General features: G+C 30.9%; 2 protein-coding genes across 7 annotated transcripts in view; both read left to right on the forward strand.

Annotated features, from left to right (window-relative positions):
* LOC117146335 (protein pangolin, isoforms A/H/I/S) overlaps positions 1–16,270 on the forward strand; it is a 35,492-nt gene that overhangs the window by 2,425 nt on the left and 16,797 nt on the right. For 5 of the 6 annotated variants that reach the window (XM_033312451.1, XM_033312448.1, XM_033312449.1 and 2 more), the window contains exons 2-8: positions 768–1,032; positions 1,257–1,302; positions 2,880–2,977; positions 5,110–5,218; positions 8,279–8,366; positions 8,420–8,500; positions 9,579–9,725. In XM_033312451.1, the coding sequence (XP_033168342.1) occupies positions 868–1,032; positions 1,257–1,302; positions 2,880–2,977; positions 5,110–5,218; positions 8,279–8,366; positions 8,420–8,500; positions 9,579–9,725 (734 nt within the window). In that variant the 5' untranslated portion in view covers positions 768–867. The remainder of the gene's footprint in view (positions 1–767; positions 1,033–1,256; positions 1,303–2,879; positions 2,978–5,109; positions 5,219–8,278; positions 8,367–8,419; positions 8,501–9,578; positions 9,726–16,270) is intronic. The other variant, XM_033312447.1, reaches the window with a different exon arrangement.
* LOC117146336 (protein pangolin-like) lies at positions 14,695–15,887 on the forward strand. The gene is made up of 2 exons (XM_033312453.1): positions 14,695–14,754; positions 14,808–15,887. The coding sequence occupies exons 1-2, from the start codon at positions 14,717–14,719 to the stop codon at positions 15,832–15,834; spliced, it is 1,065 nt and encodes a 354-aa protein (XP_033168344.1). The 5' UTR covers positions 14,695–14,716; the 3' UTR covers positions 15,835–15,887.

A 16,270-nucleotide genomic window follows, 5' to 3' on the forward strand; every position in this document is an offset into this window, starting at 1 on the left:
TCGACTATCTTGTTTTAGATTATAACTTTTAATTTCTAATAGTCCAACTTAAACTATTTTTAGATCTTAACAAAAATATTGATAAGTGAAATAATTCAAGCGTGAACACGCCGAATTTGTTATATAATTCTTTTGCATATATACTCCCAAAAGGTGTCAATTGAAAATTTTTTAAAAGTTTTTTATTCTACTTTCAAATAAATATCTCCCTATGTTTCCCACTAGCTGAGTAATGGATATCTGAAAGTCGTGGAAATCGATTTCGGCTTACCTAATCACCCTGTGGTGATTACCGCATTTGTCCTTTGTTATAATGCACTAACCGCTACATTTTTTAGGCAGTATTTATAAAAATGCAAGCAGCAAAGCTGCTGCATTCGAGATCTAACACGATCTCCACCCAGTGGCAATTAAGCATTTCTACAATTTGGTAGGGCTTACAAAATCTCATTTACAAAACTCTTTTATACATGAACAGATTTTAGTGTTTAGAGCGTTTGTGAGCGTTAAAATGGATGTGAAGACATGTAGTGCGTAGTCGTCACTATACCAACGCTCTTTCTGCCCATGGCGTGCGCTCTGTTAGATTGGCGTGACTAGGACAACACGGCTATTAAAACACACAAAAGGGATCATTAAAAATCTAAAGAATCTTATTTTCCATTTTAGTCTACGAATACCGGGTGTAATTAATATATACACTATTTTTCACTATTTAAGCTAACAGTTGGCATTTATTAAATTTTACATTTTTAATTTAATTTCAGATATGCTCTTATAGAGTATGGATTATTTTAATATTCTGCAGTGCAAAGAAGTTTATGTAACTTTTGCAATTTAGGTAAATACGACCTAAACGTCAAAAACATGCCTCATACACACAGCAGGCATGGATCATCAGGAGATGATTTATGCAGTACTGATGAAGTGAAGATTTTTAAAGACGAAGGAGATCGCGAGGATGAAAAAATATCGTCTGAGAACTTATTAGTTGAAGAAAAGTCTAGCTTAATAGATTTAACTGAAAGTGAGGTAATGAAAATATTTTAGTATTCATACAAAACTAAACAACTTTTCTTTTGGCTTTAATCAATATGTTTTTGGATTGAAAATGGTTTTTCATATTTGGAAAATATAATTTAAAATGTTTTCTATTAATAAATGTATCATTCCAAGATTTGAATATTGCTAATATGTGTGTCTACATCGTATATGAACATAAATATGGTTTAAATTTGTTTTTTCTTTGTGCATAGGAAAAGGGTCACAAAATTTTAAGGCCGGACCACAGCCCTGTTTTTAGTAAGTATATGTATATTGAGTTAAGACTATTAGGTAAATTTCTAATTAGGAAGAAATATTGATAAAACTTTCTTTTCCTTTTGACTTCAACACATTTCAAAACGTAAAAGTATTTACATACTTAAAATTAAAAAAAAGGTTATAGATGAAATGTATGATAACATGGCATACTAAAGTTTTCATATAAACAGAGCTTATAAATGTTCGGCCATGCTTTGCTTTTATTGCTTTGAGCAATGAATCCAAAGTATACCCGTTTGTCTTCATTTGACTGTGTTAAGGTGCAGAGCGAGCTAAAAGTTAACGTTAAAGAGAGTATGTTGGACTAAGGTAAGAGTGATTGGTAGATTGGTAGAGTATGGTTAAGGTAAGGAGGCGCGTCGGATAAATAACCGGCTTCGTTGACTTATCCTGGCATCCACCGTTTCATGGTGCTAACAAGGTGATGAAGATCGTTCACCGACACGCTACTTACCTTGTGTATTGTGTTTATATATGTATGTATATGTGTATGCGTAAAAAGTTCACAAAAACTCGAATATATATATATATATGTATGTACAGAATTACTACACAAAGTGTAATGAACCTCCGATAAAAAAAATGATTCCAATTGTACGGATTAAAATTGTTCTATCTGTCAAATTTTGCCCTATTATTTTGTTTGTTTTATCTCCTTCTGGAAAGAAGACTCGAAATTACACTTCGACTTTTCGGGTGTATTAATCGCCAATGGAATTATCACCAGTGAAGACTTTGGCATAGGAATGTCATTGGTATCAAGAAGATGATAAATCACCACAAAATCTTCAACTATAAAATAAAAAGATCGTGCGATAGAGAGAGATGCAGAGTCGGCAAAACCGTCTGTGGTGCAGCCTCATAGTGATAAAGTAGCTTTTACAGTGATCTAAAACAGTGATAAGTAGCGGATCTGCAGCCTATATTTACATTTTTTCGAAATAATGGCATTAATTACGAAAAATGTTTATTTTGAAAGTTTCTCTAAACTCTTGTTTTGGGAATATTTAAACCTAGCGTCGGCTTTTTACAAGTATTGCACGCGTATTTTTGCGGTTCGTGCTGTTCTTATATGTAAATGCACGTTTTGGAGTTGTTTCTTTTCTTATATCTTCATTAAAAAATATTTTAAAAAACTGTTCCTATCCTATGAAATTAATTAAAGCGTTAGCAAATGTTAGAGTAGATTAGTTTTTGTTTTTGCGTTTGCAGATAGACTGGTATGTCTAGATCGACTCTGCTGTTGATACCGAAAATAATACATACTACCTTGAAAACTTTAGAACAACATTACTAAAGTTTACCACAAGAGAGTGAAATAATTTTAGAATAACATTTAAGACCCTATAGGATAAATATTTCAAACTTAATAGCGAAAGAAGATGCTTTTGAATTGTTACTCAGCTAAGAGTGCGGGGTTGTTATTTTCGTATTATTATGTCAACCCCAAAGTTCATTAAATTGATTTTTTTTCCGATTTAAAGCAGCACTTCGGAAGAAAAATAGTATAGTTAAAAGTCTCTACATTTTTATAAGAATTTCGTTAAACATTTCAGATAAGCTGGACACCCACGCCCCTAGCTTTAACATGGGTTACTTAGTTTCTCCTTATACGTATGCCAATGGTACTCCAAGTGGCTTACCGGTAACTATGGTAAGTACTTATATTTTGTATATTTATATACATATGTATATATTTTTAGTGCATTATAAACTATGCCATCTTGTGTTTAGCAAATAGTATCCTAATAAACCACGATCTTCTAATATTCTTATGACATTGTCCTATACTTTTTATATTTTGTACATACTTTTACACTTTGCGCTTGTGAAATATTTCCGATAATAGCAAAGCTTAAAACATAAAAAATTATTATCCAGTATTTTACTCATTACCCGTAGAGTAGAAGGGTACTCCAGATTCTATGAACAGTATGGAACTGGTAAGACAAAGCGTTTCCGGCGCTATAAACTATAAATATTCTCGACTAGTGTCGAGCGATCTGGTCATGTCCGGACGTCTGTCTGTCCGTGTGAACGCTGTGATAAAAGGTACAAAGCTAACATATACGAAGGGGAAATGCGTTTTAGAAGCAATGTTTTGTACGTAGTCGTAAGAAGAAACACCTTTTTAGCTCATAGAAAAGCAGATGTACACGGTCAAATCAAAATAGCAAGTGATCAGGATCATGAATATATTTTAAAGGTACGGAACGCTTATTTCCATCTGATACATACATTTCAACGAATTAAGTATATCCTCTTACTTTATGAGTAACGGGTGTACAAATTTGGGGTGGCTCTTGAGTATATAACAAAAGACTCTTGGTTTTAGCTTTGGTGGTTGTTCCTATTGTTTTCCTTTAGTTCTGCCATACTTTTCATTACTTAACACATTAAAGAAGCACAGAGAATATGTATATAAGTTATGAGTGCAGTAGAAATACCTGCACCAATTAAATTCTTTTATACGAGAAAAAGGAAGAACCAAATTAAAAACATTACGATTGAAAAAAATTCAATTTTTATAGGGACATAGAGTTAGGCATTGTCTTTTACTTAAATTGACATGTTCGCTGTTTTACCATGAACATGACTATAAAAACACAAAATATGAAAATAGCCTTTTCTATATCTGACTTTTTTGTACTTTTGATTAATATTTTGTAAATTGCGTACACGTAAAGTAATTGATAAATAACTACATTGGCGAGTCTTCCACAAATAATTAAATAATACTTAAAATAGCTTGCAAATGTGGGAAGAACTTAAACAAATATGCACCGTTCACATCTGTTTTACCAATGAGGGTAGAAACGCATATAGTGGCGGGCAGCACGTTCTATATACGTTTAGCAGCGGCGACATCAAAGAAATTTTCAGTTTCACTGAATTGTTTGCCGCTGTACTCATCGCAGCTCGTTATTATTATTGGTTGCGTGCTCCTTTAATTCGTCAACTCGTAATAGCATGGCTATTATCAGTGATCAATTGAAAGCCCACCTACACAATTTCAGTATATAAAACAGGGCCGGGGTGAATAATTTGATAGTATTTATTATTATTATTAATTATCCGTGTAAGTTTTGTCTACTATATAAATGAATTTTGAAAGTTTGTTGTGTAGCTAAGAAAACATTTACAGGGAACTCAACATAGTCGTCGGTCTCTTTATATACCGAATTAAACCTTGGTTTTAACACTATAGAATTAAAATTATGCAATGCAGTTTATGGAAATTACTCTTATATGTAAATGTAAGTTATGAAAATTTTTTCTTTTTTAAAATATCCTTGTTTCTTGATTTATGTTAAAAGCGCCCATTGCGTTTATACATTTTATGGTTTTATTTTTTAAAATAAAAAAAAATAAACCTGTGGAAATCGGGGTTTTCATTGAAATTTGTACACTTTAAATACTGTAGATTAAAAACAGTCAAGAATTAAAAATCCCACGCTCAAAAAAGAAATATCGGATGCTTAATTTTTAAATAATACAAACATGACGTGTGACCAATATCAGTTAAAAATCGTAAAGTTAGTTTCAAAACTTAAACCAAATATCAAGTTTAAAAAATTTAATCAATGAATAATAGCTTAATACACTTTTTGTGAGTCTGAGATTATATTTTTCTGAGTTCTTATTTGATCATGATCATAATCTAATAATGTTTTTGGGTACCTCTTGTTCAATGATTCATCTTACACAGAGATATTTTTCATGATTCATTATCTTCTTTAATTACACTTGATTTATTTATAGTATCTTTTTCTTTTTGTAAACTAGGCCAACAAAATTGGACTGCCTCCGTTTTTTTGTCATAATGCTGATCCGTTATCAACACCACCACCAGCGCATTGCGGAATTCCTCCATATCAACTGGATCCTAAGATGGGTAAGTGCGTATTAATTCCCATAATATAATTATAAAACACGCTTTTGTGGGGTTCTACGATATTTTGGTTATATTTAATTATAACACAAGCCCCTTGTGTATTTTGTGTTGTTTTTAATGAAAAGGAACTGTTACCCATTTTCATTATTATTTATTTTTTGTTCTATTTTTATTCTATAAAAAATAAAAATAATATTCTATAAAAACAAATTTAAAAAAAGCTGCTGCAATTTTTAAATTATTTATTATTTTATCCCTCCTGGTGAACGGTTGTCATAACACATAGAAACCAACAAGCAATACTTTTCAGTTTTATGTTCGCGGTTCGCCAGTGCTTTTGTTCTTTTTTTCTAATGTAACCTCACAAATTATTGACTTTCTCACCCTAGTTATCATAGACGAAATTCACACAAATTATGAAGTAATAATTGCGTATGATGCGATTTCATTTGTATACATCGTTAATCCTATAGCAATGATTCTGCCAAATTTCCCTCGTTGTTTGTGCACTATGAATAGAATTTGTGGTGGGTTGAAAGTGAACCCAAGGTATAGGGCTGATTTAGTTTGCCGATCAAATGGGAACCAGCGGCGGAAATAAAAGGCGTGCACTTAAGAGGTCCAATGGATTACGCGGCGTTATGAACCTTTACAATGATCAAGTATTCATAATTGAATAATAAAAAAACATGAACCAGGCGGAAGATAGGGCAGAATCTTTCACGGGTATAGACTTACTTACTTGACTGAGTATATTATTTTTTTGGTGCAATGTTATGATGATTAATATTATTATTATTATTATTATTATTATTATTATTATTATTATTATTATTATTATTATTATTATTATTATTATTATTATTATTATTATTATTATTGTTATTGTTATTATTATTATTATTATTATTATTATTATTATTATTATTATTATTATTATTGTTATAATTGTTATTATTGTTATTATTGTTATTATTATTATTATTATTATTATTATTATTATTATTATTATTATTATTATTATTATTATTATTATTATTATTATTATTATTGTTATTGTTATTGTTATTATTATTATTATTATTATTATTATTTTTTATTTTTTTTATTTTTAATTTTTATTTTTATTATTATTATTTTTATTTATTTTATTATTTATTTTATTTTTATTATTATTATATTTATTATTGTTATTTTTATTTTATCGTTATTGTTATTATTTTTATTCTTAATACTTTTTTTTTATTATTTTTAATAGGATATGGTCCACTGTACATAAGCGGTTAATTGCTGAACTAATAGAACAACACAAATAGGGGCGTTTTCCTTTTTTAAGGACTACAGAGAGACCGCCTCTGAGTGAAGTGGTTAAAAGAACTTTGCACATGACCTAAACCTACCCCCATTAATCTTTTTATCAAGCTTTTATGGTATACTCCTCAAACCTTATATCAAAAGCTGCAGCGTATTTGGTATTGTCTGCTTTACACTTTACTGGAATCCACACTTTTTCAAAGTTAAGAAGAAACTGTTTTTCTTATTTTTAAAGGTTTATTCACGGTTTTACAACTAGGAACATCTTACAAAAATTGAAAGCTCATAGCGCAATAGTAAAAACTCTAGAAATGATAAAACTGCGTGTAACCTCTATTAAAATTAAGATACCCTATTTAACTATATAACTAGGGCTTGGTTTTAACAATAATATATGTATATGAATATACAATTTTGAGCGCAGAAGCTGGTTTGCCTTATTTTAATACATCACAAACATAACGTACTATGTAAGCGTATTATTCAGCGTAAGGCATTAGAGTGGTCGTGACAAAAAGTTTTTTCGCAAATCAATAACAAATTACAAAACTATTAAAAAATATGAAAAAAAAACTAAAAAATTATTCAAAAGTGAGGGCGTGGCAGTTTTGGGTGGTCTGTGGGCGTGGCAAGATTTAGATAAAAACTTACTCTGCGTCTATGCATCTGAAATCTTCATGCCTAATCACAACTCTCTAGCTTTAATAGTTCCTGAGATCGAGGCGGTTATACGAACAGACGGACAGAGATGGTCAGATCAACTAGGCTGATCCTGATTAGATATAACGTCTTTTAAGGCGTTTTAATAGCTTCTATTACTTTTAGCTTTTAAAAAACTCGCTATAAAATGTCCTGTGAAATGGTGTATTTATTGGTGATTGCTCTATCGAGATGTTGCATATATTATGCTTAGTTAACGTAAGCTTTGTTCAATATACGGCATGATATAAGAGTATTGGCACTTAGAGCTCAAAAATGGTTTCCCTATTGAAATTGATAGTAGTTTGCAAATCCTTTTTAAGGGTTGCGTGACAAACGAGAACAAATTTTAGGGGAGGACATTGCTAATAGGGCATGACCCTTTCAATGGGATATTGTAAGGGAAAAACATAATGCTTAAAAACATGTTGCGCAACCACATAATAATGACATTTTTTCTGTCGATAGATTAATTCATGCTTGCCGTCGTTTTCTATGGGACGCGGTACAGCCCGCGGGTGATTGCAGTAACCGTGTCGTCACCCTTCTTGGTTGTGATTCCTGCTGCAACGCGTAACAATTAAACTTGAAAACGACAACAATAGAACATATTTTAGGGGCAAGAATAAGAGACAACAGTGAAGCATGAAATAGAAAGGGCAACAAAATTTCAATTAAAATAAAAGGTCTAGGGATAGAATCTGAAATTGTTTAATAATCCTATATTTACACATCTACTTTACGGTTGATTAGAGAGCAATTTCTTTTTTCTCCCCGCTGTACAAAATTTTTTAAAAGTCGAACAATGTTAGACAACATAAATTATCATTTTAAAAAGCTCGCAACATATTTGAATATCATTTAAAAAAGCTTTGGATTAAAACAAAGGTATAATTTAACGCTTAACAAATTATCTTTGTCAGAAATAGCAAGATGAACTCATTGATCAATGTCAAATGAAAGGAATCAAAAATATAAAATTCTTTAAATGTGTTTGAGGAATTTAAAAACTCTTGGCTTATATAATAAAAAAAACTTATATTTCAGGCTTAACTCGACCAGCGCTATACCCATTTGCGGGAGGTCAATATCCTTACCCAATGCTAAGTTCAGATATGTCTCAAGTGGCATCATGGTATGTTTTTTATATCGCTCTTTAAGTTGAAATTAATATAAATTTATTTTTAGGCACACTCCTTCTGTTTACTCTGCATCTAGTTTTAGAACGCCTTATCCCTCCTCACTACCTATAAATACTACACTTGCAAGGTAATATTATGCTTTTGGGACATTATAAGTGTATTTAGCCACCCATGCTTCAATAAATCTATGATATATGTCTAGGTTTGGGAAAAAGAGCTTATCCATTTTTTACATTTTGTTTTGATGCAACATACCTACTTGTTACGCTACATGTGGCTTGCTATAAAAATATTTTTATTTTTCCGCTCAACTGTGTCGATTTTTTTAAATTTAAATTTGTATTCCGAAACTATGATCAGATGACGAATTAATCTAGTCATGTACACTTGGAGTTCTTTTCCCAAAGAAACCAAATAGTAAATAAGAAATTATTCAAAAATTGTTTTGATTGTATAATTTCAGAAAAGTGTAATGATAGGAAATTCTGTTTTCTTAAGTTTGCTTTCATTTATTGGATCTTGTCGATAAGGATGTAACAAAAAATGTATAAAATAGGACCTACGATTTTTGTAGAGACTTAAGGATCAGGATTAAGGATTCTGCATTCTATACATTTGGCTCACATACTCTAACTACAAATGGGTATGCTACTTCTATTGGAATGGTAGAAAGAAGCTTTTCCGACCACAAAATTTATATATATATATATAAAAGGGCATCATACCCACAGTTTTGATAAATGTTTAAATTTTTATTTGTGATTTATTTTTTTCCCATTGCAAATTATAATGTAACATAATAACGTTCAAAGTAAAGAATTCAAGTAAATTTTTTTAAAACCTATTGTTCCTTAGAAAACTTTATAAAGTATAATTTACAATAATATTTTAAAAGTATCGGGCGTAGTTATAAAAACTAACAAGACACTTGAGTGTTTGAAATTTTTTTAATGATAACCAGAGGTAAAACTAGTAAGTTTATGTCCTAAGATATTGTAATTTTTAAGTTAAAACCCGTTTCAACAATAGCTCCCTTAAAATACTTGAACTCAGCAGACCAACTTACGGAATAACCGATTTCCAACCCCTTAAATAAGCTTGTAACATTGTTGTGTGTGGTGGCTAAATTGGCTTTACGTGTCCCATTAAATGTTACATTTCCATAGAATAGAATAGAATACCTATTTTTTACACTTTATTTGCAGTGATTTTCCATTCCGTTTTTCACCCAGCCTTTTACCTTCAGTACATGCCACATCGCACCACGTTATAAATGCTCATACTGCTATTGTGGGGGTTAGCTCTAAACAAGAATGCGGTGTTCAGGACCCAACAACGAATAGATATCCAAGGTAAGCCACTTACAAATTAAAAAAATTAATTAATAGCTCTTTCTTAGAGTTTTATTAAAATTGTGTATAATGTCCAATATCTACGCACATTTAAAACTGGTACATTAACAGCAATTTAATTATATAACCGATTGTTAGGCATACCCATTTTATTTGGTTGAAATTATACAAGACCATAAATAATTTAGATTTTGGTATCGAATTTTTTTAATTACGGCGCTTTAAAGTTTTTATTTAGTGGGTGGGAATATTACATCCGCCATCTTTAATTTCTCAATGGCTTTCTTCAATACATATACACACATAAGGTACGAATAGACAGACCTCTAACTATATATAAACTCTCTCATTGGTCCTCTCATGGATATAGCGCCTGCGCATTTACGACCAACCCCTAAAATGAATTTCGAATTTTATTACCCCTTTCTTTTAAAGTTCTGACTCATATAATTTAAAAAATTTACATAAACTTTTGTTACTTAAAGTGAACTAGCATAAAAATAATGTTGTTTTAATAGGCAATTTAAAAATAAAGTACCGTATTTTTAATTAAATTAAATTACGCATTTTATTTGCCTTCTGAAAACAACTGCTCCTAAGCAAGTTACTTTTATACTTGAAGATTAGATAAATTATAATTTGAGTGAAACTCTTTCCATCGTTGTTACCTTTGTCTGAAATATACTTTAAGCAATAAACGTAAAACAAGAGCGAAGATACATAAATCGGATCATAGGTCTTTTAGTTGATTTGGTATTCCATTCACTGTTTTACGACATTTTTAAGACTGTGGGTTCAACTGCCCAAAACTTTCACTTCCATATCTTTGAAAAATGTGATCTTACCTATTTTATTTAGTAATTGTCTTGTCAATTTATATTGATATATCAAAAAAATATTGTCCACGCCCAAAGGCCGAAAACATTGCAACGTTCAAATTTTTGACAAATGCTTTGAATAGTTTCAATGTGTAGTGCGCAAAAATACATAGATCTGCTTAGAATGTTCGATCAGAACCAACTTGATCGAAACGTATGTTAAAACTCTAAAGTGTGTGTGGATGTCCCCTCCTACTAAATCTTAACTTTTATGATGTCACTTTTATTTCATTCAACCGCTTAAGCTAACCTTTTTAAAAAATAAGCAAGTTTAGTAGAAAGTCGACAACAAAAAGGTTAAGCTACGGAATAATCTATATCTGCTTTTAATGGTTTTTTTTTACTGTTTTTTGGCACGGTACCTTTATATAGTTTGTATACAATTTTGGAAATATTGATTATATATTTGAAATCGATTTGGCTAATTTTTTACCCAGTCTCATATTGTTAATAGATGTTAATTTCAACAAAAAGTGTAACTATTATGATTTCGAAACCTAAAATTTCAAGTTTTTTTTAGTTCCCGGAACTACTCCGCTAGTGATCAGGATATATATATATATTCCTGAAAGGGTTGTAAAGGATTCCTTGTAGCTGTTGCATACTTCTATTTTTATTAATTTTCTTTTATAATATTTGATAATACAGTTAAGATATATATACTAGATTCGTTGAAAAGTATGTAACAGGCAGAAGGAAGCGTTTCCGACTATATAAAGCATATATATTCTTGATCAGGATCAATAGCCGAGTCGATCTAGCCATGCTCGTCTGTCCGTATGAACACCGAGATTTCAGGAACTATAAAAGCTTGAAGGTTGACGTTCAGCATACAGATTCTACAAAGACAGAGAATCAGCGCATGTTTGTTAACCCATGTTGCCACGCCCACTCTAACGCCAACAAACCGCACAAAATGCCACGACAACACTTTTAAAAAACGTGTTGATATTTTTTCACATTTTTATTAGTCTTGTAAATTTCTATCGATTTTCAAAAAACTTTTTGCCACGTCTACTCTAACCGCCCAAAACTTAAGTTCAACTTTAAAATTATTCTTTGTTTTTTTATAAAATATTATATTTCTGGTATTTACGGTCCGGTATAATGAACATAATAAAAAAAGAAAACATTTTCTTATCGGTATAAGTATTTAAATTTAATTTAATAAAATGAAAAAAAATTTTCAAACTTGTGGTCCTTGTGGTCACTGTTACGACCGGCGTTTTGTAGGCATTAGAGTGGAAAAAAATATGTTTTGCAAATCGATAGAAATTTACAAGACTAATAAAATATGAAAAATAATCAATCATTTTTCAGAAGCGTAACAAAAAGTTCTTTGGCATATATGTAGATAGAATGTTTTAAGAATACTACAAAAATCAAAAAATATAAAAAAAACTACATTCTTAAAATACTTTGTTGACAACCGAAAATAAACTTTCTTCAAATACATCATAATATTAAAGAACATATGAATGTGCAAGTAAACAGTTGAAGTGGGCAATTAAGATTATTGATACGAATCTTTAAGTAAGAATCAAAATGAAAGTGAAACTTTTTCAACCGTTTAATTTTTAAAAAATCATTTTTTAAATCAAAATGTTAAATTGTTTGAATCTAAATTGTCAAGTTTAAGATAACATTTTTTATTTTAATATAAATATAAAATTAAGCGTTATTAATATATATATTCAAAAAGTTACTGCATTTCGTTATTGAAGCCCGTATATATATAAATATATTCGTAGATATGATTTGAAAATACATGGCGCCATCTATATCTGAAGGCCCTTGAGTTTTGCATGTGTTATGTTGAAAGGTAAAATCCAAAAAAATTTAACATATAAAATGGAAAAAATTAAAAAATGGGTTACTTTTATTTGGAATTATGGATAGAAAAAATTTAAAGGGAATCAATGTTTACAAATTTTCTATTTATGCATCGAGACGACAGTAAAAGGGGCGTACCATCTTTGGATGCTATGAATATTGTCATGTAAAATATATGTAAAATATACATCATTTTGCTATTTTACTTGTAAAAATGTAAGCTTACGCAGCAGTACACATTACACATTATTACACAGTTCATACATATTTTATAAATATAGATTAAACCATTTTATTATTTCTTGGAAATTAAAAACAACAAATTTAATAGTATGTATAACTTTACAAATTCGTTAAAACAATAATATGTGCTCGATACAAAGTATGTGCGCAATGGTTCTCACGCAGTTATTTTCACTCGAGCCGATGGCTCGTCCTTGTCTCTCTTGTTCGGCTTCGTACACTTTTATCGTTAAGTTTTATTTTTAAAGACCGAAAGAGAGTAAACCAGACAATTGTTGTGGCAGTATATACAATTTTGCGAAAAATCTATCTAAAAGGAATCAATGCCTAAAAATAGTTGAAAAAATTTCGGAAAGAACAATCATATATATACATAATTTAAAAAATAATCTTTATTCGATTTGTCCATTAGAACACAAGTATAATAATAAAACAAAGTGTATGATAAAATCGAGTGTTTAAACAATATTTATAAATTAAATATAAGTTTTAAATATTGGATGGCATCTTTTGTTTCCATAATAATACTAATATAGTGTTGAACGATTTAGTCATATAAAGATGTCGAAATAAATGGAGATTGAGATAAATTATTGACCGTATTAACAGTGAACTAATAGTAAAATAATTTTGGTTTCCTCTAATACAATTAAAATTAATAAATCAATAAAACAAAAAAACTTATGGCCTTGCATTGCAACAGTCGAGCAACAGGGTGACGTTAATTAACACTGAGATTTCTATGATTATCAAAAAATAAAGCATAAACGATCATAAAAAAATATTAAACAATAAATAGAGCTATTTAAATGGCATTAATATTGCAAGAAAATTGTACAAACGACGAAAAAAGTTGTACAATGTGTGCTTGAAAAATAAGTAATTTAATTAAATTTTAATCATCCAAGTGAACTAAGATTCTAAAAATTAACAGAAATGTTTAAAATATAGACAGATTAAAGAAAAAATTCTTTTTAAATACAATTTATCCAATAATTAATACACATAAATTATAAAACAAAAAGTAAACGAATGGTTGACACCGAACGGATTTTAACAGTAGGCTCCCACAAAATCCGATAATGCCACACTGTGGAACATCTAATACTGAAATTAATTTAAACTCAAACGAATTAATCAATTACCAGAAAAATAGGAGCAATGAGGATCTACAAAACAAGCACGATAAAAAATATTCAATCAATTTGAAAACGGGACAGGTCACTGATGGTGGGTGCAATGACCAATATACGCAATTAACTGACAACAAAATAGAACAATATAACTGCAATGATTTTGATAAAGTTTATATTGTACCATCAAGTAGATCAGACGGAATGGAGGCATCGTTATCCGAACTCCTTTTAAGTCCGAATAAATCAATTTCCCAGCCTTGGCAAGCAGCAGAAGAAATAGAAAGTTGGCAAGATGACAGTTTTCGCCATCGAAATGAAATGTTTTCTTGTATATATACGAATAGTATGCTAAATCAGCAGCAATGCTCGCAGCAGCAGCTTTTGGCCACACAACTTTTATATGCTCGGCTTCTTCGGTCTCAGTTAGCTGAACGGGAATCCCATTCGAATAAATTCAACATGGTTCATTATTCAGGATCTAAAAAGGCCATGCTTCGACAAGATGAGCTTCTATCAACCCCATCTTCGCAGGATAATAATAACAATATTAAGTTAATTCATGATATCGAAAACAGCTTAAGTTGTGTAGATCCCCCTTTGTTTGAATTTTCTAACATTCATCAAAGTCAAAGAGCAGAACAAAAAAATAAACAAGATGACAAAAACTGTTACTCACCAAAATTAAAATCGAACAAGGAAGCCCCAGATGGGTACGACTTACAACACACATGTGATTTTATCAGGGAGCAAAAAAACATTCTTATCGACATTAAAAAAAAACTAGAAAATCTCTCAGATAGCTCAGGTAAATTTAGGAAAAGGTTAAGTGTGCGTCAAAGTCACATTGAAGTAAATAATGGCTCTAATTCAGCCCTTGAGGAAAGTGTAAGACGACAACTAAATGGAAATCGCAAGTCTATTGAAAACTTACTGGAAGAGGTAAAAAGATTATATAATCAATGGAGCAGCGCTGAGCTCTATTATGTTCGCAGCTTACAACGCTTAGGACTCCCATCAGAGGAAGATGGTGAATATACATCTACACCAACACATACTATTATGGCATTGGCTGCTATAGCTCTGTCTAATGAAAGTGATATTTTGCCACAGAAAACAACTGCAGTGCACTCTAAGATTCCAGATATTGAAAGTGAGTCCGATTTGTTTTTGACCTCAGCAAAACCTAAAACGTTGGTCGAAATAGAGGATATAATATTACAACTCGCATCAGCTGTTAATATGCATCAATCCAGCGCTGCTAGCACCACTCATGAATCCTACAGTGATAGTGTTAAAAGCGATTGCGAAGAATCAAACTCAGCACCCACTTGCATATGGCATTCGACAAGGCGAACCTTTCGCCGCAAAAAAGACGTTGAGCCTTGTAGCACTGCAGCTGAGATTATTTTAGAATATGCTTCATTGTCTTCATCTTCTCCCGCTGAAACCTCCCGCTTGCTTACATCTGCATCAAATTTTACAGATGTTACAGAAAATTATAATGTCACAACGCAATTGCCTATTGTGTTTAATTACAATCGAGAAAGTTCAGCTGTGTCAATCATTACCGATCCTCTAATTCTTCCTGAGTTTTCTACTGCACCTTCAACCCCATCGACTAGTAGTAATAGTGGATGCTCTACTGGAATGGTTACTGGAATTTTCGGGCTAAGTCAAAACCGAAGAAAACAAAGACTTGCAAGGCACATTGAAACTCTGCCTACGAATTCTTTTAAATCGAATGCAATTAGGGGAAATGGTGACAACGAAATCGCTAGTCAGCTAAAAACGTCGCCATCAATTACAGCATCGACGACTGAAAATGTTCCCCATTTAATTACTAAGACATTGTCTTCGCCTAATGCATCTTTAACAGCGCAGGAACTTTCCATAACTAATCTGTTTAAAGAACGCCTATGCGCTTTACAGGGGAATGCCGGATCAATGAAGACTGAAATTTTTCCAATAATAGATGCCCCATACGACTTAAGTATTGGAAGCAAGACAAAACACATGTAATTTTATATAGCTTAACTTGGTTAAACCCTTTATTTCTTTGTAAAACTGTTGAAGTCGATGCTCACTCCTAATAGTATCTATTTTCTTTAATGAAGTGATGATTATTGCAAGCAGCCTGTTGTTGTAAATTATACAAAAACTGTTGTAAGTTATAATAAATTGGTTTCGAATTTTTAAAGGCATAGAATCCACTTCAAAAAAAACATTTTTCCCGTTTATATGGAATGTTCAATGTGTAGTCTTTTTTTTCCCCCTCTCCACAGTACTTATACGCTTATATTTGAAAGGTTTTGATAACTACTGATATATTTAATTTTTATATTTAACTACTGAACATTGAGTCTTTATTTTTGTCGCATAGTATTTAACAGTTTGGAGGAAGCGTTTCCAATGTATATAAATACCTTATTGTGCAGGATTAAATTAAAATCTATAT

The sequence above is a fragment of the Drosophila mauritiana genome, chromosome 4, assembly GCF_004382145.1.
Source record: "Drosophila mauritiana strain mau12 chromosome 4, ASM438214v1, whole genome shotgun sequence".
Lineage (NCBI taxonomy): Eukaryota > Metazoa > Arthropoda > Insecta > Diptera > Drosophilidae > Drosophila > Drosophila mauritiana.